Source organism: Schistocerca gregaria, chromosome 1, assembly GCF_023897955.1.
Source record: "Schistocerca gregaria isolate iqSchGreg1 chromosome 1, iqSchGreg1.2, whole genome shotgun sequence".
Taxonomy (NCBI): Eukaryota; Metazoa; Arthropoda; class Insecta; order Orthoptera; family Acrididae; genus Schistocerca; species Schistocerca gregaria.
Genome location: NC_064920.1, coordinates 644,501,642 through 644,529,454, shown reverse-complemented (window position 1 = coordinate 644,529,454; position 27,813 = coordinate 644,501,642). Strand labels below are relative to the sequence as shown.

At 37.4% G+C, this 27,813-nt stretch overlaps 1 protein-coding gene across 2 annotated transcripts in view; it reads left to right on the top strand.

Moving 5' to 3' along the window:
- Positions 1-215: 215 nt before the first annotated feature.
- Positions 216-27,813, top strand: part of LOC126360778 (serine/threonine-protein kinase D3) — a 172,316-nt gene continuing 144,718 nt past the window's right edge. Inside the window, exons 1-3 of one of the 2 annotated variants that reach the window (XM_050007737.1) lie at positions 219-4,734; positions 14,525-14,665; positions 22,279-22,417. In XM_050007737.1, the coding sequence (XP_049863694.1) occupies positions 14,525-14,665; positions 22,279-22,417 (280 nt within the window). In that variant the 5' untranslated portion in view covers positions 219-4,734. Of the gene's footprint in view, positions 4,735-14,524; positions 14,666-22,278; positions 22,418-27,813 lie in introns of both variants that reach the window. The other variant, XM_050007738.1, reaches the window with a different exon arrangement.

Below are 27,813 nucleotides of genomic sequence, written 5' to 3'. Positions count from 1 at the left end.
AGCGGAATGTCAAGATTAAAGTAACATTTTGTGTTTAGACACATGAAATAAATTGGAAAGGTACTTGTAGCCTATTACGTTCAGAAAATTATCAAACAATAAAAATCTGACATTGACATAGAAATATTATTAAGTCCTTTAAACTGATCACTGTACCATTAAATTTCCCCCAGGATTCTGGTGTTTGCAATAGCAACATCTACCCAATTATCCAAGTGACTCATCATATAACCCTTTTTACTTCATTTCATTTTATTATCTCCTTCATTTACATGGTATAGGAATTCTCACAAGTGTAATTAACATGCAAAGTACACGTAATACAAACATAATTACAGAATATCACTTAAAACCTATTTTCAACGTATTTTTAAGAGTACAACATTTGTCATGTATGTGTACATAAATGTTAAAGACAATAATTTTACACACAGTCAAAGTACTCACCTATGTCATATAAATTTTTGCTTAAAAGGCAATTTTAAGCTCAGTCTTAAATTTTACTTCATCAATTATTTCCTTCATGTACACTGTAAAGTTTTTGTCCAAAATAACTTAACATGCTTTTGGTTTTTTGTTGTTCTTACTATTTCTACATGTAAATTTTTACAGTTGCGAGTATTATAATTGTGACAGCCCTCATTGGTAAGTAAATTTCTCAGGTGTGCTCCTGTGCATAGAATGCTTTTAAATATATACCGTGATTGTACAGTAAGTATTTGTAATTGTTAGAAGAGGGGCCTACATTGAATTCTAGGAAAATTGTGCATTATAACTTGAATGGCACTTTTCTGTAGTTGAAGGTATCTATTAGATGTGATTCAGTTTTACCCCAGAATACTATACTGTAAGACACAACAGACTGAAAGTATGCAAAATACACTAATTTAGTACACACTATGCTGCACACTCTAGGTATTCTCCTCAATGTGAAACATGTCAAATTGAGGCTGTGGGATAAATACTTTGTGGATGGCACGTTCTCTATCTCTGTCACTCAGTTTTAACTGGAGGTCATTTCCTTGGGTTGCTTTTCCATACTGTATATAATGTGTTTTTCTTAAGTTAGCATTAAACCTCTGTTGTATATATTTCAGGACTGTCAGTTGTAGTTGATGATGATTTTTTATCATCACTTATAATATACAACACATTTTTGGTAGCAATGTTTGGATTCCTTTTATGTAAAGGAAGAATAATAGGGGACTAAGAACACTGCCCTGTGGGGTGCCTCTTTCCACTTTTTTGCATCTGAAACCCACTTCATCTTCTGGTTATTATGATCAGAAATGATTTCTACAACCTGAGTTCTGTCTTGAATCTAAGATTCAAACCATTTTCCACACAACTCCTCTTACTCCTACTGTTTCCATCTTGTTTAACAAAATTTGGTAATTTATTGTATCGAAGGCTTTCGAAAGATCTAAGTTAATTCCCACTACACATTTTTTATTGTTAAGATTCCTGATAATCAGTATAGGTACAGGTGGCTGATTCTGTGCTGTGACCTGAATGTAAGCCAGTTCAGAAGTTTGTATGCAACTAAGTAATTTATGAAAACAATCAACTATTGATAAAATTATTTAATTGGATAGATAAAAAATCTACTCACCAAGCGGAAGCAGAACACACTCATGAAAGACTGTTGTGATTGGCAACAGTCTTTTACGTGTGTGTTCTGTCACCAATTTGTGAGTAGATTTTTTATGTATCCAATTAAATAAGTAATTTACAAGTCTGGTTTTCATTAACGTCTCTAAAATTTTGAAAAATGATTGAGGGAGGGAAATTAATCTATAATTTTTCTGCCTTATATGGATCTCCTTTTTTTAAGCAAAGGTCTAACATTCAAGATTTTCAACCTCTGTGGAAAAACTGCTTTGCTGAATGACAAATTGGCAATGTGTACCACGGGCTTTATAATTTGTTGGGCATCTTTTAAATTAGTGACACAGGCTCTTCATCCACACATGCAGCCTTTTTTGTTTTGTTTTAGAGTCTTTATCACCTTTAATATTTCATTTTCATTTGTCGGAGTTAACATCACACTACTGTCTACTGTTGAAGTTGTTAATTTCTCATATTTGGTAAAGTTTTTGCTTTATGACACATGTACACTTAAAAAATAGTTATTAATCCAATTTGCCGAGTTTCATCTTTTAATTCAATATTTTCACTTTTTTTAAGTACCTACTATTTCCTGATCCATGAAGCTCTCAACTGTTTCCCTTTCACTATTTCCGAAGCAGTTCTTGATTTATTGCCTGATTTTCTTATCAACCTTTCACTACTTAGTAATTTTGCTTTTGTAATTGCCTTTCTACATATTTTTATGGTTTACTGCATGTTCTGTAAACTTGGGGTCAGTACAACTCTTCAATTTAGAGTTAAGTATTTTCATTGTTCTGGAGAAATTTCCAATACCTGTCGTAATCCAGGAATTGTATGTAAATGCCCGTATGAGTTTGTTCTACAAGTTTTTCTAGAACAACACAATTCGAATTTTTACATAAAATGGGAAGAGAAAACATCATATACAGCATTTTTGTTTGTTTGTAACAATACTTCGGAACATGGTTGGTTACCTAGTGCATTTACGAAATGACTGCAACAGTTAGGGGAGAAAGTTCTTTTGTATATTTGATGTGAAATATTTTAAGTCACTGGGCCTCTGTGAATTTTAAGGATCAGTGCATTGTGATTGGACATTCCTAGGTCGACATTAATTACATCTGTATCAATGGCTCCTACATTTGTGAAGAAATTATCTATGAGACTTCGTGAAGAGTTTGTAACTCTTGTAGGGCTATTTATATGTGGATACAAGTTGAAACTATGATGTATTGACTTTGTAAGGCAGAGAACTACTGCACATCACAACACTGTCAGGTATGTGATCCATGGAACAAGTGGTTAAAGTATGGCACTGGACTGCCCCCACCTGCAATATTTGTTGTGCTGACTGACATTTGGGTTAGGTTGAAAGCTGACACTTTGGCTGAGTTGGCAAAGTCAACAAACATTAACACCTCATAAAGGCTGTGATATCAGATTTACCGGCAGTGGAGCCTAATTTTTATGTGTGCAGCTCACTGAAAAAAGCAGGCGGGGGAGGGGTCCAATACATAACTTTTACCGAACAAGTAATAATTTAAAATTAACTGTCATATATGTTACACAATGCCTGAGTCCCTTTTAATAACTTCAAAATAATTCATGCTAATACATTGACATTAATTGGATTTTTGTATTTTTTCTATGGATCATCTGTTACGAGCAATGTTGTTTAGAACATAATATTAACTCACTTTTGGAAAGGAGAGAGGACTGGGATGCTTGGCTGCTGCCTTGATACAGAAACTGCTCCATCAATTTATTTACCATTGGCGAGGGAAACAACTAGTCTAGATTTAAACTCACTACATGAAAATATTTCCAAGGATTCTCAGTATGCTATGCGAATAGAAAGTGCCTTGTGAGGCTGTTTGGCGCATAAACGATTTCTGGGGATATATACTGCATCTTACTGGCGGGGGCTTTTATTCTCATTGTGCCAAAATTTAAGCAAAGGATGAGATATAAAGGTAGCCACGATGAAAAATTAATTATTATGTTTAGTCAATGTAGCTACCAGTAAACGGGTTTTTATGAAACTCGTCTCGTTTAAATACATGCATACTTTAAACCAAAAATATGGTATAGTCAGTTACCAAGTGTGTATGCTGACACGAACTGACATGCGGCACTTTGTTTTGTGCCGGTTCCCTGCTTCAGTATTGAATCGTAGGGCCGTACTAAGCACTGTAACGTGGATCGATTCCTTGTGTACAATAAATTAAAATGAAAAGTTGGATTTAGGTAAGAGAGCAGAAAATATATATTACTATTTATAAGTAGTGTTCGTCAACAACTAAGACAAGTGTCTTGTTTATCTGATGCAGCAAGAAAAGGTTATAAAAAACTAAACTTTAAGTGACAACGTGTGGTACCCTGTAATTAATCAATTCGCTAGCTGTTTTATACAGCTGTTGACCTACTAAACGTATGAGCCGTGCAAAATGGAGGGCACACATGGTCGCAACACTGGACTGCAGCCTGCCGTGTCCCACTTTTTGTCCAAACTAGTACGTCTGTCGCAATGTCACTGAAATATACAATAAAGGAAATCCGCAATTCGCCTGCTATTTATCACCCGTCACGCACGTAATGGAACTTCCTCGTCGTTCTTAACAGAAGCGACGGTACCGGTCCAGCCAGAATAACGCCATCGAAATAAACTTCCTTAAATATTAGTAAATGCTGCAGTGGTCTTCGGTGACCTTCTACATTACACATAGACGCTGATGTTCCTACAGACTGTGCGGATTGCTCCACCGAGAATACCCTGTGTTCTTCAAGCTAACCTAGTAATAAAAAAAAAGTTCATTGTACTTTTTAACGTTGAACAGATCAGCAGTCCGAAACCACATGAATGCATCACACCAATGTTCACTTCAGTGAAACAGTCCCTCAGGTCTGTCACACGGCCATTGGCAACACTGACTCTTATGACCCCGCAAACGTCGGGGAAGGTTGTTGTGTATTCGATGTTATAAATATTAGGTGATATGTTGACTAAGGAAAGGAAATATGTGTGAAAGACGGAATGTCAAGTAACGTGGCTCATGCAACTTTGAGTCTACATGAAGATAGTGGAACGAATTGGTGGAATTAACTCGTTATTCTTTCCAGCAGGTGGGTAACGGTACACCAAGACCGAAAAACATTTGTGATTGTGAAAGTAGTTGATTGTATTATAAACTTGCGCGGAGTTGGTCGAATATGAGTTTTTTTTACTGAAGTTTATTGTCAGGGAGTTTTTTGCAGTTTGCGGAGTTTTAAATGTGAGTGAATTGTTGATTGATAGATCCTGGCATAAATTTGACTCAGTACTGCACCACCTGTTTAGAGCGTGCTATATCAGATGTCTTCGATTGTTGATGTGCCTAGAAAAGGTTTCTTCACAGAAGTGAAGTTTGTACTTATTGAAAGTTTTGTTGCAAATTGGCCATTGGTATGTGCTGAATTAACCCGTAACTCCCGTCACCTGTCATCGTCTAATGTGAAAATGTTGTTACTAAATCTCGAGACAATATCCTAAAGATAGATAATTAGATTTTTGTTTGTCGTTGAGCATCTGACCCTTCTATAGATTTCCTAGTTTATTTTTGACACAGCACTTCAACAGTGTGTGTGTATTGCAGAAGATGAAATTCTGTACCTTTCGTTGTCATTAGTTGTTCTTTCTTCACATTTCTTGGTAGCATGACATTGCCACTGTAAATTATGGAAAAAGAAACTACATGCTACATACGAACCAAGGCCAGATGCCAGCCCAAAACTTTGTGTGTGTGTGAGTGAGAAAGATAGAGTGGGTGGGGGAGGAGGGGATTGTTCTTATTAATTGAAACTACTTGTTGGAAGTTGTTTGCGTAATTTACCCACATACTTGTACAGTTAAAAATTTAAGTGTCTCAAAGACAGGAATATGTGCAACATTTTTAATGTATTTGCTTTAATATTCCATGCATATTTTATCCATTTTGGTGAGCACTGCAGCAATTTTCATTAACTGCATAGTAGGAAATACTGCAAACAGCCACAAGAGGCAAGCAATTATAAAAAGTGCCAATTTTGTTAAGAGTAAAATGACCAAAAATTCAGATACTTTGCTTTCTATAGTCATATCTTCGTTGTACATTTTCGTTAGGTACCTGTTTTTTAGCCTATCTACTTATAGAGCCTGTAGCTCAGCCAAAAAATATACATCATAAATTTTTGTTTTCTGCTAAGTTACTTGCATTGTTACTATTTGCCCTTACAGCCAGAGGTTTTGCAAGACTTCACATTCTTCATGTAATAAGCAAATTCCATTTGGAAATGTGGATTCTCAGTGTCAGTATCGGATGATATATGCATACAAAACACAAGAACCAAGAAATTAGTTCTTTTGTGTATTAATTAGATTCCAGACAGTGCAAGTGTAATGAATGCATCGTCATTATGTCTTTCTTTGCGTGTACCATTTCTTTTTCTTTGTCATTATTTTGTCACAGTTGAAAAGTAGAGAGAGATCTCCAGTCCTGTTTTAATGTTATTTAGTCAGTTTTATGTTTCATTGATTATCTGAGCAATACTCTCTTGTTGCCTCTTTATTTATTTATTCACAGGCTACTGGTTTTTTAGTATAAATTCATATATGGAATAGGAGTTGTCCATGAGAAACTAGTTTTAATTTACATTTAAAATATGCTTCACTACCTTTCAGACATTTTATGTTATTGGTAAAATGATCAAAAATTTTAATTGCTACATATTGAACCCTCTCTGAGCCACTTAAGATTTTGACAATGGGTAATAAAGGTCTCATTGAGCGGAAGTATATCAAGAGTTTGATATGTTTATTTCCAAGATTAGCCATTATACATAGAGCAAAGGTGGCTGAACTGATTTCTTTAAGAAGCTCAACAATATTCTTCTTCCAGTTCAAGTCTTCATCAATTCGTACACCCAAAAGTTTGGTGCATTCTACCCTACTTACTGACTCCTGCTCATGTGTGACATTAATTGTTGTTATGGATTTATTTGTCGTACAGAAAAGAATGTAGAGTGTTTTTTCAAAATTTAGGGAGAGTCCGTGTTTAGAGAACCATTGAATACATCTTTGGAAAATATTATTTACTAACCCTTCTGTTGCTTTCTCTCCAATGCAGTTTGTTATAACAGAAGTATCGTCTGCAAAAAGTACCAGTTTTGCTTGTTGACAGTTAAGTGGAAGGTCATTCACGTATTTTAGGAATAGGAGTGGAACCAAAATTGAACAATGTGGGACTCCCCTTGTGATGTTACCCCAGTCACTAAAATTTTCTAACTTTCTAACATTGTCTGAATTATTCAGCACTATGTTTCACATTCTGTTTGTCAAGTGTGATTCAAATCAGCCATGTGTAAAGTCGTCAGTTCCATAAAACTTGGGTTTTTCGAAGAGAGTGTCTTGACCTATATAATCTAAAAAAGATCACAAAAATACCAACTGATGATATAGTATTATTTAAGACTATTTGTTGAGTGAATGTATAAATGGGATTCTCAGTCGAACAACCCTTTTGGAATCCAAATTGTGATATGCTGACTAAATTGTCTCCTCTTAAGTGTGCGACTACTCTTGAGTATTGTAAAAAAAGTTGGTAAAGAAATTGGACAATAATTATGCAAGTATGCCTTGTCACCTTTCTTATGAAGTGATTTAATAATTGAATATTTTAACCTGTCTTGAAAAATTCTCTTTGCCACTGATGCATTGCTTATATAACTTATTGCTTATCAAGTTGGAATGACTTTTCAGAATTATATTTGAAATTCCGTCAATCTCACAACAACAGTGTCTATTAGTTTGTGTATTGGAATCTTGTAAAATGATCTCACAACAACAGTGTCTATTAGTTTGTGTATTGGAATCTTGTAAAATGACTTGCTGTCCTGTCTCCCTTTTGACAGTGTCCCATATAGTTGTAATCTTATTATCTGTATTATTTTATTTCTACCAGAACATGCACACTTCTGAATATTTTAAAGGCTCTCTTTAACATGCTACAGTATTTTTTGTAGTATGCAAGTAATATTGGCTCTTGACTTACTCTGGCTTTGCATACATTTCTCTTCCAGTTACATGAGATTTCAATTCCTATGGTTATCCACAGCTTTTTTTCTTGCCAAATATATTCCTTGCTTATCAATAAATAATGGATACTAAATTATACTCTCATATGTATGCTTAAAGGCATCACTTACACTATTTCCTCTGTAATTAGTATCAACGAATTGTTTCCAGATCAAAACTTTTAATTAGTAATGGAATGTACATAATTGTGAATTTTCTGCTAGATTAAAACTGTGTGCTGGAACAGGATTTGGGCACATACTTAACTACGAGTTGTACATATACTGGAAAATATAAAAAGTATTGACTGCTTATTTTCTTTACTGGGACATGTATATAATTATAAAAAATTATGACAAATTTAAACCATTATTAAAGTGTAAGTGTATGGTCTTGTGGAAGGGTTTGTCATTTCTTGCAGCCCAACCATTAATTCATCTCATGTGCTAACCTTTTCATCTCAGTGTAGCCATTACACCCAACATCTTCAATTATTAGTGGAATGTGTTTCAACTACTGTCTTTGCCTATAGTTTGTACCCTCCGCGGCTCTCTGTCATAGCATGGAATTTATTCCATGATGTCTTAACACACACCCTATCATTCTGTCCTTTCTTCTTGCCAGTATTTTTCGACTCATTTATTTCCTTGACAATTTGTTGGTTAACCCCCTCTTTTTATACTATAGAAGACCACGTAATTTTCAGTATTATTCTGTAGCACCACATCTCAGATGCTTGTCGTCTCAACGTTTTATAGTTGTCGTATCGTCCATGATTCACGTGTGTAGGATGATGTGCTACTCTGCTTCTTACAGTTGGCCTATATCCTTCATGCTTGGTGTTATGTACAAGAATAGTTTGAAGAAAAAAAATGTAGATTTAATTGTGGTACAAAAAACTGTATGAAGTTGTTTCTTAAGAAACAATTGCAGAGCATATAAGTACAGATAGTAAAATGTTAGTGAAACACTGTTTCCAGAAGAGCAATGTGCAAAGCCATGAGTTGAAAAGCCTCAGAAATTCTTAAAAGTTCACAAGTCAAGACGGACACTCAGCCAGGTACGATAAAAATTTGGAAATCTCTTAGCTCCCCTCTTGACCAAAATTTACTGCAGATCTATTGAGTAGAGAACTGTTCTCACTTGTTAAAAATATATAGAATGTAATTGACCCATCAGCCATTCAACGTTTGCTGTGTGAATAAAGATCTTCTCAGTCCGTTACAACCTTTCACTACACACATTCATATTGCTCAGCAAATTTTCTCATTTCAACTGTCTATCTTGTGTTAGGTCTTCCTGATATATTCTCCATGCCTTGGATTCCAGCAAAGATCTTCCTTAGTTTACCTGTCATCTATATGCCTTGCTACTTATCCTGCTCTGCACAATTTGTTTTCATTACATTCATAACCAGCACAGTCTTTACCTGATCCATTAGTTTTCTTTCCCTTTCTCCTAATAATTAATTCCCCAGTGTACATCCTGCCATTGCTCATGGAACAATTTTCATTTTTTAAGTGCTTTTTGCATGGAAAACCCATACCTTACTGCCATATGTCAAGATTGGTAATACATACATATCAACTGTAAACTTTGTTTCATACATCAGAATCTTAGTTTTGAAAATCCTCTTTAGTGTATCAAAAGCACTATAGGCCTTTTCATGTTCCCAAGGTTTTTTGCCTGTGCTTTTTGTACTATTTTTGGTCTGTTCTATTAAGTACTTCTGTGCTTTGCTGAAGTTCACCAGTAATTGCCATTCGTCTTCTACCATTGGCACTATATCTCGGTGTGGGGCTTGGTCTCCTCAATTCTTCCATTCCTCTCTGGACTTCGCCATTTACCTTCTGTTAAGGCAATCAAGTCGGGCAGCATCCTCTCCAACCTAGTCGCTCCATTTCACCTCTTGCTCTTCTTCCTCCAGGTTCACTGCAGCAGGCTTTCCTTGCAGGATCTTTCTCATTGAGTCGCATTACATGTCCAGTCCATATCAGTCTATACGGCTTTATGAACTTGACCACATCATCCTCCTTATAGCAGTCATAAATGTAGTCATTCTGTTGTCTTCTCCAGATCCTTTTTTCATATACAGGTCCAAAAATGCTCCTCAGTATACTTCTTTCAGGCCGCTGGACCTGATGGGATACCAGTTTGATTTACACCGAGTACTTGAAGGAACTTGTCCCCCTTCTTGCAGTGGTGTACCATAGGTCTCTAGAGGGCGTAGCATTCCAAAGGATTGGAAAAGGGCACAGGTCATCCCCATTTTCAAGAAGGGACATCGAACAGATGTGCAGAACTATAGACCTATATCTCTAATGTCAATCAGTTATAGAATTTTGGAACACATATTATGTTCAAGTTTAATGACTTTTCTGGAAATTAGAAGTCTACTCTGTAGGAATCAGCATGGGTTTCGAAAAAGACGATTGTGTGAAACCCAGCCTGCGCTATTCGTCCACGAGACTCAGAGGGCCATAGACACGGGCTCCCAGGTAGATGCTGTGTTTCTTGACTTCCCTAAGGCATTCAATACAGGTCCCCATAGTCATTTAATGAACAAAGCAAGAGCATACAGACTATTAGACCAATTGTGTGATTGGATTGAAGAGCTCCTAGATAACAGAATGCATCACGTCATTCTCAATCGAAAGAAGTCTTCCGAAGTAAGAGTGATTTCAGGTGTGCCACAGGGGAGTGTCGTAGGACCATTGCTATTCAGAATATACATAAATGACCTTGTGGATGACAACGGAAGTTCGCTGTGGCTTTTTGTGGATGATGCTGTGGTACTTCGAGAGGTTTTAACAATGGAAAATTGTACTGAAATGCAGGAGAATCTGCAGCGAATTGACGCATGGTGCTGGCAATGGCAATTGAATCCCGAGGTAGACAAGCGTAATGTTCTGTGAATACATAGAAAGAAAGATCCCTTATCATTTAGCTACAATATAGCAGGTCAGCTACTGGAATCAGTTAATTCCATAAATTATCTGGGAGTACGCATTAGGAGTGATTTAAAATGGAATGATCATATAAAGCAGATGCCAGACTGAAATTCATTGGAAGATTCCTAAGGAAATGCAATTCGAAAACAAAGGAAGTAGGTTACAGTACGCTTGTTCGCCCACTGCTTGAATACTGCTCAGCAGTGTGGGATCCGTACCAGATAGGGTTGATAGAAGAGATAGAGGAGATCCAACAAAGAGCAGCGCACTTCATTACAGGAAAATTTAGTAATCGCGAAAGCGTTACGGAGATGATAGATAAACAGATGGCAGATTAAGCAATATAAATTACAACACAAATACAAACAATACAAATTTCACTACAAACAATTCCACTACATCAGTTAATAATTAGTAGAAAGTAACTTTGCTTCCGGTGAGATAAACAGAGAACTTCTGTTTTCATAAAATGGGTATCAATGCCCAAACGTTTGGGTGAGTTTGTCAGTTGTAAGTGTTCCATTCCTTGAGTAACCAGACCACAAACTGAGACTGATCTAAGGATCTAAAGTTTGTCATCCCCATTACCTTTTTGCTTTTGTTCCTGTTGTTTCATTAGGGGTATCAGGATGCTACCATAATTTACACTGAGGGCTCTAAAACCATGGATAGAACAAGATATCCTTTCATAACCCCTACTGGTCTGGATCAGTGTTGCAAGGAACATAAGTTTTTTTGGCAGAGCTGCTAACCATTAACAGAGCCCTACATTTTATTAAACAGTTGCCCCCTGGACTGTGTTTTAATTTGTAGGGACTCAGTGAGCAGTGTTCAGGATATTCATTGGTGTAACTCTTACCACTGTGTACTCTCATCTCTGACCTTAGTTGTACTATGTGCTCAGTTGTCGTTATTCATGATGATAAACCCGAGAAATGAACTGAATACTGTTTGCCTAGAGAACCCATTACTCACCTAACATCCACTTTGATGATCCCAGGTGTGGATTTGCAGATGCAATTAAGATCTCTCTGGTGGACTACTGGCCCCTCTAATAAATTCCATGCTCACAAGGAAATTGGTTTCTATTTCAGCTTTAGCATTTTAAAAAGTTCTTGTGGTGGGGGCAAGGTGAGGTGGCCAGGACTAGTGTCTCCCGCCACGTACTAAGCGTACCTCCTCTGCCAGATACCATGGTCATCCCTTTTTTATTCTGTTTTAATTACTTTTATCTGTCATGCTTTGTTATACTTTTTTTTTTAAGTATGTCCTATCATATAGCACTCTGATGAAGACAAAATCTTAAGGATTCCTTAGCCTTGTTGCTATTAGATGATATTGATGAATAATTGGACAGGTTTTTATGTTTCCACAAAGAGAGTTGGTTCTATTGCCACCTTTAACATTTGACTGTCCTGGATCGAGGAAAGGATGATTGTGGGAGGGATGCCTCCTGCATTCTGTGCCCTAGAGACACTTAACTGTGCCCATCCACCTTCCGACCTCGTTATTTCTTTCACTTTATTTTATTATGGTCATTTCTACTGGTATTACATTTTTAGCCTTTTCACTTTGTCTTACAGATTTCCTAGTTGGCAGGAGTTATTTATTGTGTTACTTTCTTGCCCTGCATCAGGTTGGTGGGGGCAGAAAAATGGGAGGTGCCTCTCATCTCATGCTGAGAGTTGGGGGAACCGTTTTCTACTCTCTGACCTGCAGACTGGCCCACCCCATGTATACTTTTACCTTTCTCTTAATTATTCCTGATCTCTGGCATCAATATTGCTTTCAGTACCTCAATTTTACCACTCATACATACTATCATTTCAAAATCAATTTCTGACTGACATAACTAACTTAAGATGAGCTCAGCATTTATTTCCTGAGGCTGCTACCTTGCCGCAACCCTCCTTTCGAACCACCCATGTTCAATAGGCTCAAGAAAGATATTGTTTGCATTGCACTTGCGTGGTCTTTACCACATATATCAGTTTGAACTGACATGGCAGATAGTACATACTAAGGAGATTGTGTATGAGTAGCCAAAGAGATTTGTTGAAAAACATCAACTGGCAGACACTTAAGACAGGTTCCTGATATTCCTGAAAACATATTTCAGGAAATTCGAAAGCCACATTTCAAGTTGTAATATAGGAACATTCTTCAGCCCCCTGTATATCACCCCCATAGAGACTGTGAAGATAAAATGAGAATAGTAACTGCTCGCACAGTATAGTGGAGTGTGTTACCCTGTGACATTGAGGGCACTGTTCATCCCGATGAAAAGTGGATGTTGTTGAGGTTTAATCGCTTTTGGTCACTACTAAATGGAATGTGTAAATAACTGTGTACATAGCCTACATCATGGAAAATAAAACTAAAAGTTAAGACACTGTTAAAACAGCAAAAAAGTCTGCATAAAAACTGGAGTATAATTCATACCAAGTAAATCTCCAAACTTCACCATAGTATCATTCACTGAGTTTATTGTTTTTCATGCTGTAATGCTGTGATCCCTATTTTCCTTCTTGTTTTAAAAATTTATTCATTAGGTGAATTTGCTCTCTTTCCAAAGGTTGCCTTTAACACTTTAGTACTATCAAAGACATGATGCTATTAGTTTTTGTGTGTTTGCTCTCCTCTGACCTTTGAACTGACTGACCCAGCCAGCTGTAGTGGGACCTGCCATTTAACACAGACTCCAAAAAATTATGCAGCTTGGAATTTTTCACAATAACACAGCATTACCAAAGGTGAGAGGAGCAATAAATGGCAGAAAGAAACCCTGGGTTTAGATTTGTAGTCACACTTACCCTCCTAGCCATTAATTTTTTATTATGTAGTGGAGTAATGATACCTCCATAGAATGTTGTCCTTTTTTTCTTTGAAATTATTCTTTTAGCCTTTTCAAGTGGGGGTTGGAGGGGGGGGGGGGGGGGGGGAGTTTCTGTAGAAGCTGATGTGCATGATACACCTATACGGTTAGAAGCCCCTACCTACAAACCTTGGATAGAGGGCTTATTAAATTTCTGCTCCTTTATGAACACACTGCTGATGGTTTACCAATGAATACAATATGTTCCTTTTTAGTTTAGTAAAAACCCACCATGCCCTTAAGATTTTGTGTTAATATTCAAAATGCAAGGACTTTATAAAGCTAGCTCTGTGTACATTGTACTTCAAGGGATCAAAGAGTGAAACATAAGCTGCAAATGTTTTCCATCTCATTGTGCGAAAGTTGTGTTAAATATCTTGCTGGTTGAAGAACTGTCTAAGTGGCAGCTGAAGACAATATGTGGACTAGCACTGGCAGGCTTTCACAGTATCTATTATGTTTGTATGCATAGGCAGTTCACAAGCTTGGACAGTATTCAGAAGCTGTCAAAGGACAACAGTTGACCAAATGTCTGCTTGTGAAATTCGTACTCATATTACTCTCTGAGATCCATATGTTTTCTGCCGCATGGTGCAACCGGTATATAACTGAAGAAGTGTTCACATAAATATAAGATATTTCTCATGGTGGAACAGAGATTTCCAAACACATAGGATGAAGGAAAGACAATTCCCATAGATAATTAGTGCATGCTTTGAATACATATTACTGTTTCTCATGCTCAGTATATGAAGGAAACGAAAGAAGCTATAATATTTTGGCTGCGTATGTAAACTCAGACCATCTTCACCATGAGAAGCAGCCACTGTTGACTTTCTGTCATTGCTTAGCAAGGTTTGAAAATGGGGGAAATAATTCATGCTTAATCTCTAATGGGATGATGCTGTAAGGGACAGAGTTATTCTGGTCCCCTTGCGTGCTCCACAATGTTCCTTCAAGAGATTTAACTAACTTTAAATATGTATGTTTGCTATACAGATGATGCAGACCACAATGGAAGGTCCTGAAGTTACTTTCCTCTTCCAATTTGGACTTGTTAGAGATACAGTAACTACACCTGCTGGTTCATTAGGACTGAAGACATTGAAGGACTTAGCGAGTGACTTCATCAACAAAAAGGTAATGCTTTGGTGAATTGTGCAATACCTAAACATTGAAGTGATTTATGAGTACAAATTGAATAGATTCACGTCTCATTCGTTACTTGAAGATAGGAAGTGACCACAGTTACGTAACAGAAACACAGAGGTTAAAACCAGTTTTCATTTTTCCATTGAAGTGATTGCATTTTCATGCAATAAAGTAGAACATGAAAGAAAGAAAAATGGGGCTGGGCACAGGCGGAGGCTACATCTACAATTGGAAGACACGTAAGCAATAATAAGAGAGTTGTTTGTTTTATAGAATGCGCCAACAGCAGACCTAGCATTCATAGAAACTTTGTGTGATCATTGTACTTGTGATTTGAAGCCACCGAAACCAAATGTATTTAGCACTGTTCATTACTACATCTGGGGCATTATCATACCAGACTTAATAAAATGTTTGGTATCAACACCAATACTTAAAATTGTATATCTCTGTAACATCAGAATAAAAGTATCAAAACAGATAACATCAAAATATAGCGATTACTTTTTATGTATTTTTTAGCTGTTCTGTAACAAAGAGGACTTACATAGAACACTGATGAAATATGGAAATTAAACTGTGTCAGCATGAACCATGTTAAGATTACAGTGTATAATGTACAAGTACACATACTGTTATGCAAATTCTCATTGCAGTTGCGCGCTGTGATAAATCATAACCAAACGAGTGATCTTATGTTGAAGCTTACCAATTTCTTAGTACTAAAGAAGTAAACAATAGCTTGTGCCACCCACCCTGACAAAATTCATCAGCAGATACACCGAACATAAACAGTCACTTGTGTTGCGTCCATGCCTTTCTGTGTCTTCATCTTGCGAGTGTTGAGAAATGCTGGACTGTCCTCCCCCTCACCTTTACCTCCTTGAAATGATTGAGATGTGTACCTACCTGTGAAGAAGAGATTTTGCTACAGGAAGATGATTTGCATCTCCCCTATATTCAGTCCACATAAATGTGAAAACACTTTTTAAAATTGTTCCAAGGTAATGGGTACGTACTCTTCTTCTTCTTCAGTGTCAAGGAGTGGGTGTTGGCCTATTCCAAAACCAAAGGGCGTTAATAAAACCATTGTTTCCCCCCTCTTCACTGCCAATCCTGTATCTTGAAATGTAATGCTCGCCACAGCAGGCATTAAGGAGGTATTCTTTTCATGTGTCCATACCATATTGTTATTGTTTTCTTATTTTTTGATTTTGTAGTGTCTAATACCTTTTTTCATTGTTGTTTTTGTGTCTTACTGTGGTCTTACATCTTCACTCAGCACTCTTCTAGTGCTAGTCCAAGAAGTAACTCAGAAACCACATCTCAGCTACTTCAATTATTCATTTTTCTCCTTTTCTTAGGTTCCAGTTTTCACTACCATACATAAGAGAAGGCTTTGTCTCCATGTTGTGCAGTCTTAGTGTTACCTCTTTCCTCATAATTCTACCAAGATGCCATTTTATACAACTATTTATGGCATTATATTTTTCTGTATTTTGAGTCAGTCTAAGTTAATTTCGTGTATTGATATCTCTGTACCGATATATTTGAACAGATATACCTTTTTCATTTATTGTTTATCTCTATTTTCGCTCTGCTTATGTATTTACCTTCCATTGCTATCAGTTTGGTTTTATTTACTGATATAACCATTTGATAAGTTTATAAACTTTATTAGGTTTAAAAACTTTTTCTTGTAAAATGCTTTCACTCTCTGCTAGAACAACTTGGTCATCTGTAAATCAAATAGTGATAATATGTTTTTTTCCTTCCGAGGACCATATTTTGGTGGTTTTTAGAATTCCACTCTTCTGCAACTTTGTTGATACATATAAAAAAGGATTGGTGAGGCTCACATATTTGTTTTAGTCCCTGGTTAACCATCAATGACTCTTCATTTATACTAATTGTAGTGTACAAAACATAAGGCCAACATAACTCTCACATGATGCGTTGCTGCCAAATAACATGCTTCGATGGAATGTGGACCATACACAGAAAGAACTGCTATAGTATAATACAGAAAGTATCTGAAAGGAATATGCAATGAGATGAACAGAAATCATACTTTTATTCAAAGACAATAATTACGCTGAAGTCATTGTGATTTATGATTCCCTGGACATTACAAAAGGTGGGACATTGTTCTTAATACCATGTATGATCACCACAGATGCTGATGCCTACTCTGTAATGTGGTCCCTTGCTGACCACAAAGTTGGTAAGAAGTTCTTATTGTAGGGTTTTCCACACTTTACATGTGCTGGATGGTCACTGGTGCATTTGGACGTCTTGCAGTACATCTCCCCAATACATTCTACACATGATCATGGAATTTAAATTGTGGGAGTTGGCGGGTCAGTCCATTCACTGAATATTCTCTTGTTCCCAGAGTTGCACCATCTGCGCAGTTCAGTGTTGTTCTACATTGTCATCCATTAAAATGAAAAGATGCATATGGGGAAAGAGTATAGTGTCACAATAATGTTGACTAGTGGGTGTAACATGTTAACATCTTCAAAGATTTGGAAGTCAACACATAAATGCAACATTATGTCTCCCCACAGTATACCACCTGGACCCCCAAAACAATTACCAGTGTTCCTGGGTGCAGTATGTACCCTGACATGGCGAGACGTGGGAACAAGTAACGCACATTTGAATATTATCAAACACAGTCATTTTGGTTGCCCTGGTGTTGTGTTGACAGGGCATAATGTTGCATGGGTGTACTGACCTCCAAATCGTTGAACATGTTCCACTCGCCAGTCAGTATTATTGTGACACAGTACACCTTCCCATGTGTGTCATTTCAGGGATTCATTTGGTCCGAGTTGATTTCTATGGATGGGAGTGTGTGACCCCATCGAACTGCACAGGTGGAGCAGCTCTTGGAATGAGAGGATATTTAGCTAATGGATTGGCATGCCTGTTCCCTTGACTTAAATCCTGTTGAGCTCATATGGGATCTGCTGGGGAGATGTATTTCAGCAGGTCCACATGCGCCGACGACCACCCAGCGGTTGTTAACCACGCTACTGGAGGTATGGGACATCTTACCACAACTACTCCATACCAGCCTTGTTGTCGGCACTGGAGCACATTGCAGAGCATGCATTGCCATTTGTGGTGTTCACACACTCTTCTTATGAGCCATGTCTCGCTTTTAGTAAAGTCCAGGAGATTGTCATAAATCATAGTGAGTTCAGTGTCATTTTTGTGTTTCCCTGTGTAGTTCTTTCTGCTACCCTTGGTACTTTACTGTAACAGTTCATTCTATGTATGGCCCAATTTCGTCAAGTAAGTTACTCACAGTGACATATCATGTGAAAGTTATCAGCACCCTGACGCTTAGCATACCAGTGTACTTAATATGACTGGATTTGTATGTCATTTTTACTATGATGTTTGTTTCCTGTATACTGTATAGATACTGCATAAATGTTGTTTATTATTAGGTAGTAGTTAGAATGTTATTATTTTCCTGTAGACAATCTGATACCCAAGATACTGGTACTATCAGATTTCTTTTGATACTATGAAATTGTTGAATCTCTTGCATTTACCCGATACTATAGGTATTGGAACAAAAATATTGATACTTTTTCTCATATCAGTAATAATGGATCATCCCTAGATACAGCTTCAGTATTTCTCTGAATTTACTGCAAAATATAGCCACTTTGTTGAGTGCACGAAGTCCATGTATAGGTGGTTGCAAAAATATATGTAACACCAGTCTTCATGGCATACTAGAGGATTGCATTCATTCAACTGACAACCTGTTACTGTGTTTCTATGAAATGGAAAATGGCTGCAGTTTATCTTGACAAGCCCACAATCCATTGTTGACACTTCTCAGAGTTTACTGCTTTGTGAGAATGGTTTTATCAGTTCCAAACCCATTTGCTTAGGAAATAGCCTTCTTGACGTATCCAGTCCTGTGTGTTCTTTTTATACTACAAATACATTTACACCAGAAATGCTCAAAATAGCATAAAATGTGCACAGTGGCTAGCGTCTTGTATGCCTTCAGCATTATATTCTGAACACTTGAAGTCAGCCACATCAACTCCACTCTTTGTTGAATTATAGAACATAATAATCTCATGTTTCAGCAAATTACACATTTATTCTTATCTTCTGAAACAACAGTCTCTGCCAAAATATAGTAACATTTCATCTGGTGTTAAGATTATCCCCTTGTTGTGTAATACCTTGTGCAGTTGTTTTTTGTGAATCCCCCCATGGCATCAAGTACAGGGGCCAAATTATCACTTTTTTACATTCCTCTTTTGTGTGAGTATTATCTAGTGTAACACATCTCAAAACAAAATGAAATCTTTGCAGTGACATACTTGGAAGGAAGAGTTCTGTTCCTGTGCTACAAGTGTTTCAAAATTCTTCCATATTCATTTTGCATCTGTGGAGAATGCCAGAAATGTACATAAGGCCCAAAAATACCTTGAACTCCTCTTTTTCTTTCCAAGTTTCATGTAGTATTTGGGTCATTTTAATAAAGAAGTTTTATTTTATCTATATGTGTATTTCTGCTCTCTATTATCAAACTGAGCAAATAGTTGTTAGTGAACAGATTCCAGATCTTGGCAATGGTGTTAGCATTTCTGGTTTCCCCACTGACACCAGGCAAATGCATAATTGTATTGAGAGATCTGGTACAGACATTTTCATTGGGAACATTTTGTCAGCCACTTAGTTCATCCATCTATCGACAAATAGCAAGATGATGATTCACTGGAAGAGGAGCAAGAACCAACTGCAAATACCTTGACAGAGAATTTAGATTAGTGTTAGTGAGTGTGCTTGCACTTCAGACAGGAATAATATTATCTTCACTGTCCAGCTGTTCTTCATTCATTCCACTTCCTGTATTGTGATCACTTTCAAGAACAAAATTAGGATCTACATACAAATCGTTACCATCCTCTAATAACAGTTTTTCATTTTTTTTCTCACTTGGTGAATGTTGCCAAGCCATTTTGAAGCAGTTTAATTTCTCTCAGTTAGTATGACAAGAAAAGTGCATTAGCAGAAAAAGCTCACATGAACGGATGGGGTGGATATCTCAGACCCAGAATATGTATTTTCCCATGTGAGCAATCAACTGGCGAACAAAGAAGCATGATGAAATGAGCAGTGGTCTCTAGGAATGTTAACTGAAAGCTACAGTGAACAGCTTACTCGTAAAAAGTGTACTCGTGCAGATATTTTTAAAACGAAATCTACCTGGGTCGGAGAGACCCACCGCGTCTGTTCTGCATTGGTAATTATTGCATCATAGGCAGCTTCATAAACCTTGTGAATAGCACTTGTGGAAACACTTCAGAAATGAGAGATTCCTGCATACACCCCAGAATGGTTGGCAGTTGGCTCTGTGGGTGCCTTCAAGTCACTGTATTTATCAGTTGGTGGGAGTTTTGGTTTCTGGTGGTTTTCTTAGCAGTTCTGCAGTAAAAATGCATAAATAATGTCCAAGATGTGAAACAGTTAAACAAAACAGAAATGTTGCTGTGCAAGAGGTAACTTATGTAGTGAGGAATAGTACAAATGAGTGAAGCATGGCATAGGAAATCTGTGGACTTCATTTTTGATGGTTTTACAATACCGGAAGGAAGAATACAACAGCATCTAAGTTCATAACTTGTGAGATTTTTAATCTCCATTCTTGTAAGATTATCATCAAAAGAACAGTGTTCAGCATAGCTCAAACTGCAGCTTTGTGTTAATAAAACCATGCAGAGTATAATTTGAGGCCATGATTTTCTCGATGTGCAAGCCATCTATCACTAAAAAAACTGGTTTTATTTTGTATGGGAACAATGTACGGTCATCTCGTGACTTGTTCCTTGATTGTTGCTACCTTATGTCATTTCTAGAATTATTTCGAAAGAAACATATTTGAATATAACAGCTGCTGTAGTGAATGGCTGGACCAAACTGATCCCATTGACATAATTTCTTGTGTGTACCCATTAGGTTTCACAGTTTGCTGTAATTCTGTCGCAAATAAGCCATTTTGTTGAGTGAGCAAGAAGTTTGGAAGCTCAAGAGGAAGAAATAGGCTTGGACTTCTTTCATGGGAGGATAATTTTACCTTCTGCCAGAATTATTTTAAAATTTGTGATCTCTCAAAAAACTAAAGTAACTAGGAACAATAAATCCTGAAGTTTGGCCATTTATTAATATGTATTATTCCTGAAGATATACCAATTAATATACGCCAGTGCTTTAAATAAAGGCATAAATGGCCAGTTTCCTAATCTCCATTTAATTACTCAGTCCATCGTCCTCCAGAACTGTCATTTGCTAAGTTCATAGTGACTCCTTATCTGGTAAAATAAAGCTACCAGTGCTGTAACTTGTGAGTGTCTGCAGACTTTGATTTGCCCCACAAGCACTTAGAAGAGATCAAAGCCACTTTCTTAGCAGGTGGGCTTACATTAACATGCCTACTTCACCTATTTGACAGAAAGTACTCAGCTGTGCCATCTGCACGATATGGCATTGTTTTGCTAGTATTGGGGTACCTATTCACTATTCAAAATCTGTGCAGTGCCTGAGTTCCAAAACAGAAACACTGTGGGTTGTGTTGCAATCATTGCATAGGTTGGCATCGTGCAGAGCACAGTCTCGGGCCCACAGTAATTGTAACTGACAATAATGATGCACAAACAGGACACATATGGAACACCAATTGCAATGATGTGTGAAGAATGCTGTACAACAGAATCCTATCATTAAGTTTCACTAAACAGGCAAAGAAGCAATCATCTGACATCCACATTCTTGTCTAAAGTGTGGATCGCCTATACCTTGTCCTTTAGTAATGAGTCCACTCTGCTGCTCAATATCTCCCAGAATTGATGAGAGAATAATTCTCAGGCATGTGGGTGGAACTCAGTGTTCAATGGGAGCAGTATTTTGGTAAGTGATGACATTGCCACAAGGTGTGATGATTAATTTACTGCCAACAAGGTAGTGTAGGGCTTAGCTCTTCAACTTGGTTTTCCTCCCACTCATTTCTAGTGATCTTTGTCAACTCCAGTACAGCTTTGTCAAAGGTTTACACGACAGACTCATTCAGTGCGGAACATGTATGTGATGGAGCTTTCCCTGTAGTAAAGCCAGTTCATTCAACTTTTGATTAACTCAAACATACATCCCAAGGTCTTGCTAAGATTATAACCCCTGTTACGATTGTTTAACTTGTCCTTTATTCATATATTTGTTGTTTCTTCTGTGAAAACTTTCTACAGTTGTAATCCATGCTGTGTACGGCTGAGAGATAATGTTCTATGTTGCAAACTTTTTTGGTTGTAGGAGTTGAGTGTGTGCTGCTGGTGTTCATGTTAGGGGTCGTAAATTGTGTGCATGATATTTCTTTTCCCATACTCCTGTAGGAAAATATAGATAATTGTTTGTTGAAAAACAAACAAACATTACTCTCTCAAAAAATTAGTTTCGGTTTGGGTTTTATATGTTTCTGTTATTTAATTCCACAATGCTTTGTCTGCATTGAACATCTATTCTTGTGTATAAACACCAATTTTTTTCAATACACTTGTTTATCTGTACAGTTTCCTGACCATGGTCTGACTTGCCTTGGTGAAAGGCTGCTGCTGTTCCGCCATGACCACAGTTCTGCCAATATCTTACAGTTGGTAAACTCTGCAGCAGAAATTATTGATGAAACACTGGTGGAAATTGTTTTGACAGGTAACTGCTCCACATTTATCCACTTAAAAATAGTGGCATTTCATGCAGTAATTCTAATTAAATGGGAGTATTGCCGAAAAAAAGATTTTAAACTATTCTTTGCCGTTGTAAGTAATTATATGATTAGTCTGAGAACACCAGTTTTGTTTCTGTTGAAGCTTGGTGGTAATAAGTCACTGCTTTGCACTTAATGGCGGAGCTGTTATGTTTGGGGCAGAACCATTTACAGTTCTCAAACATCTACATAATTACTTTATACATGCTGTATCTTGTTGAACTCAATGGCAGTTATTTAGTTAAGAATTGTTGATGGACAATGCAACCAGCCACTGTTATCTTTTAAAAGCTTTGTGTGACTGCCATGACCAGTTTTGGTCTATCATGCATGAATGATACCTTGTAACCAGTCAAGGCAGTAAAATAAGGATTTTTTAAAATTATTCATCAACAGTCTTAACATGATGTATCTAGGCATATGTCTACACTCATTCGCTGCATTTTTTATCATTTCAGTTACTAAATTTAGTTTGCAATACACATTTTAAACTGTTTTCGATCATCTGATGTATTACCTACACTGATGAGCCAGAACATTATGATCACTGCCCACAACAATGTTGTGATGCTGAGGGCACATAACATGATAAGAGAAAGATATGAGCAAAGCAGAGGTGAACAGGGAATCAATCTAGCAATGATAAGTGGCGCAAATGCAGAAATTCTACTAATTTAAGCAACTTTGACAAAAGCCAGATTGTTGTATCCCAGTACCTGGGAGCGAGCATCTTGGAAATGGTGAAGATGGTTGCATGTTTACATGCCATTGTCATGAGCATCTGTGGTAAAGAATGCTGTTGAAGAATGCTGAAACCACGAGTAGGTGACAAGAAGTTGGATGTCCATACCTCATCACAGAACATATGGATGGATTGGGGGGTTGCCTGCTCTCTAAAGAAGGATAGGCTGCAATCCATGGTAGATCTGATGACGGAGTACAGTGCTGGATCGGGCACAAGTGTTTTGGAGCATGCTGGCATCCAGGTGAACCGCTGCTCACTACGGGTGCAGGCCGATGGGAGCAGTATTACGTTACGGGGAGTATTCAACTGGACGTCCTTGGAACCTGCAGTAGTAATCGAAGGCACCTTGACTAGCTGTGGACCGTGTGAACATTATTAGGGAGTTCCTATAACCCATTATGCTTTGATGTCTTCCCCAACAGCAATGGCATCTTTCAGCGGGATAACTGTCCATCTCAGAAGGCCAGAATCGTGTTGCAATGGTTTGAGGAGCATGATAGTGAACTCACGGTGATTTCTTGGCCATCAAATTCTGAAATCTAAATCCTATGAAGCTCAACTGGGATGCCACTGAATGCCAGTTCTGCACCCACAAACGAAACGCCCATAAATTACGTAAGTGTATGACCTCTGCATGTGTGACCTCTGCATTGGCATCTGGGTGCCACAAACCTCTGGAAACCTCTGAAGTACTTGTTGAATTCACGGCATGCAGAAGAAGCACTGCTGAATTATGTTCCAGAGGTGGGCCAACACGCTTTGAAGTTGGCTGTTACAATGTTTTGGCTTATCAGTATAAGTAATGCACTGATAAAATGGAAGCTTTTAAATGAACCAAGTGAGAGTTTTGGTTGTAAATGAGAGGTTTTTGAGAGAAGGAACTAATGCAATGCAAGTATTTATTTCTATTGTCCTTTTTGGACTGAAGTATTAATAAAATCTGTGCAGTATTTGTGGTGAATATGAAAGCAGCTGCTTAGTTTTTCAAACTACCAGAATTATGAGAAAGCATTGCCAAAAGATCAGATGTTTGGAACACTACTACTGCTATTTAAAAGGCTGCTTTTTGGAGAGTACTTTTATTTTACCATTGAGTCTACTACTGCATTTTTAACTGTTTTGCTATATACAGGGTTATTTAAATGAATATCTGGAGTTTTAATGCTTTATAATATGTATTGCATTAAACTTAGAGTTATAATTGATATATCAAGTGAAAGAGCAACTCAAACAGTTGTGTTTGGCACCAGTGTGCATGTGAAGCACGCATTGTTTCCGCTAGAACTTCACTGTACCCAAGTGCTGGATAGGCCGCAAGGGGCCCAATGACAAGGCTTGCTTGCATGGCCTCCATGTTCACCCGACCTAACACCATGCAATATTTTCCTTTGTGGCCTCAATCAAGGATCATGTGTACGTGCCTCCTCTACCAGCAGACCTCCCTGAATTAAGAAACTGGATTGAAGCAGCTGTTGCTACAATCACTGAAGACACACTTATTAACGTGTGGGAAGAACTCAACTATAGACTTGATGTGTGCCGTGTGACGAATGGTGCTTACATTGAACATTTATAAGGTTCTTGGTAAAACTGTTTGACTTGCTCTTTCATTTGACTTATCATGTGTAACTGTAAGTTTAATACAATAAATATTATAAAGCGTTAAAACCTCGATATTCATTTATAAACACCTTATATTATGCATTGATTATCATTGTGATCTATTATGTGCTTCATACTTGTAGAGACATCAGAAAGTAACTTACATGTGTTCTAAACTAACACAGTTGTGCAATAAGAGTAGTGCGTTGTCAGAAGAGAGTAGAATTTTGGGATTTTCTGCAGCAGCATGGATAATAGGTGTGTCACAGTGTGCTGGTGAAATGGTGTGGCAACTGGAAACCTACTCCAAAGTTGAAGTTCGTGGGACATTACAATTCTTATGGGCTAAACATTGAAAGTACACACAGATTCACTACGAAATTCTTGAAGTATTTGGACAAATGCAATGTCATGCCCAACCATAGCAAAATGGGTCCAGCAATTTGACCAAGGGTGCACGGATGTAGGTGATTCTGATTAGTAGGAAAAGCTGTAGACATCAGCCACAGATGACAATTTCTAGACAGTTGGAACTGACTCATAACAGTGTCAGAGTTTCCAGTGATGAGGGCGTTAACCAAGCATTCTCAAATGGCTTTGTGAATATGTTCTGCCCCTTATTTGCATAGATTTGGTGACCATGATGGAAACATTTTGTTACTGATCTATCCACTTTGAAGTGTGGTGCAGCGTTCAGTAAAAGTTACTTGACCTGCATAATAATTTGTGACTTACTAACAGTTAATTCCATGATAGTGGAGGGGTAGGTCGGTTTGGAAACATTATCATGAAGAATTTGGGCTTGTGGAGGGAACCATCCTGCAGATATCACTGAACTGGTTCAGGGAAGTGGTTAAAAAGTTAAACACATGTGGCGAAGCGGGATACAGCAGTCCTTTCCAGAAAAAAGTCAGTTTGTAACAGTTGATTCTGTATACTTTGAAAATTAATGAGCTGTTTGTAGTTATGGTTCATCAGCCTTGTCATACATAGTCTTATGGTTGGTGATTAAAACTTTAGTAATTTTAAATTTACAAATAAATTAATTGATAAACTTTGCGTATGATTCTATAATCTGAACAACGAAGTTGACAAGGATATGAGCCATAGTCATATGTTTCTATATGCAGCATTAACAGAGCGAAGAAAGTAATTATTTATTGTATTTTGAGAAAAAGATAGAAGTTAGGGAGATGATAGTAGAACTGAATGAATTTCAGAATAACAGGGTTCTGAATCAACAGGATTCTTAATCATGTATGGTAACATATACTAATAATCTCCCAATTTTTTAAGGAATCAAACTCACATGTGTAAAACAGCCTCAAATTTTTGATTACTTTACAAATGAGTCAATATTTTAAATATTTGACATTGAGTGTTTATGTGAGGAAAAGCTTAGATATGGTTTGAAATTATATTTAAAGTTTGGTGGAAGGTGCCAACTGCTTTCATTATCAGACACTGGATTGAGTATATTCTGGGTAATTTGCACAATGTTTTATGCGAAAGCCAGTTCTTCATGCATCTCAATGTTTGACATAATTTCTCCTAAACCATGTGTCGTGCAATGGTATAAGTTCGCAGGTGCATTCAGTGCTGTACGTGGGCACTATCTGGAAACTGTTGTAATGTGGCAAATTATTATGAGTTGTCATCTTGCATTGAAAGCTTATCTTGCCGTGGAGTCGGGAGGAGAGCAGATTTTGGTTCGCACATTGGCACAGCTGACGCTGGTTACTAAGCCAAGTGAGCTGTGTGCTTGGCTAATGCTGCGTGTAATACATTACACATAGCCTCTATGAATGTGAAGAAGTACTATTAAATATTAATTGGTCTTTTTGATACCTTGTGTACTAAATTCTATGGTTAATACAACCATATTGTTAAAATTTCAGGCCTCGGGCTTGTGAATCGAGATAGTCACTTGGGAAGCGTCTTCTGGCAAATATATATGTTAAACCATGCTGATCAAACTACTACCAAAATGAAGAAATTATATCATTTGATTGGTTGTCGTGTCGATTATAAGGGGCTAAATTATTGAGTATTTTGTTAAAGTGTGAGCTTTGTGAGTGGTAAGCTACAATTTTACTGCAGATGTCGTGGAAAAATATGGGCCTTTTGACAACTGCGTAATTGTATTGGTAAGCTCTGTATGTAGTGGGTAGTTGCAGGCATTGTTCTGTGGGTGTGTAAATAAGTATGTTAGTAATGCAATGTGTGTTACCACAAGCAAGGTGTGTGGCTCATTGTGTAATAGTATATGATTTGTTAACAATGTGTAATGATTCAAGTGAAGAAGCTGTATGCTGCAAAGATGTAGTCATTGTTCTCAATGAGTAAGTAATAGGTTTGAGTCTCAGCCACTCGGGTGCAGTTAAGTTAGAGCAAGAAGTATTACCATAGTGTTATAGTCAAGTGTCCTTCTCATACAGTAGTTTCATTTTGTTTTGATTTCACAATGTCAGAGGCTGAGAATTGTCAGAAGTGGGTATTGGTTTCCGTCTTTGGGAAGCGCAACATTACTGAGCAAGGAAATATGGCTCGGTATGTAAGCATTAAAATAATGAAGTGTTAGGATAGTGATATGTTCAAGTGTCTTTGTTGCTTCAGTGTGTATGGTCGATAAAGGGTAATCATGTTGTGGTCAGTACCACAGGGGGTGGGATTTTCAATAACACAAGGAGCTACAACTGTAGCAGATGAAGTAGATAAACTAGCAGTTAAACAAGCAGACAAAACACAAAGTTGTTTAAGAGATAGGAAGCACTTTGGGATACAACCCCTAGGAGGCTCACCACCATTTGATGAGTATTTGCTTAGCTAACACAGGTCCCCAGCCTTTGCAGTGCTACTTTCTTTCCGTGCTGCATGTCAGTCCTCTTGCTATTCTTTTTCTCTTCCTTGGGGGGAATGTCTGGTATATTTTTTAGGAATGTGTTCTGAATTTTCGGTAGCTTGACATCTTTCTTTCTTCATCCTCCATCTCCT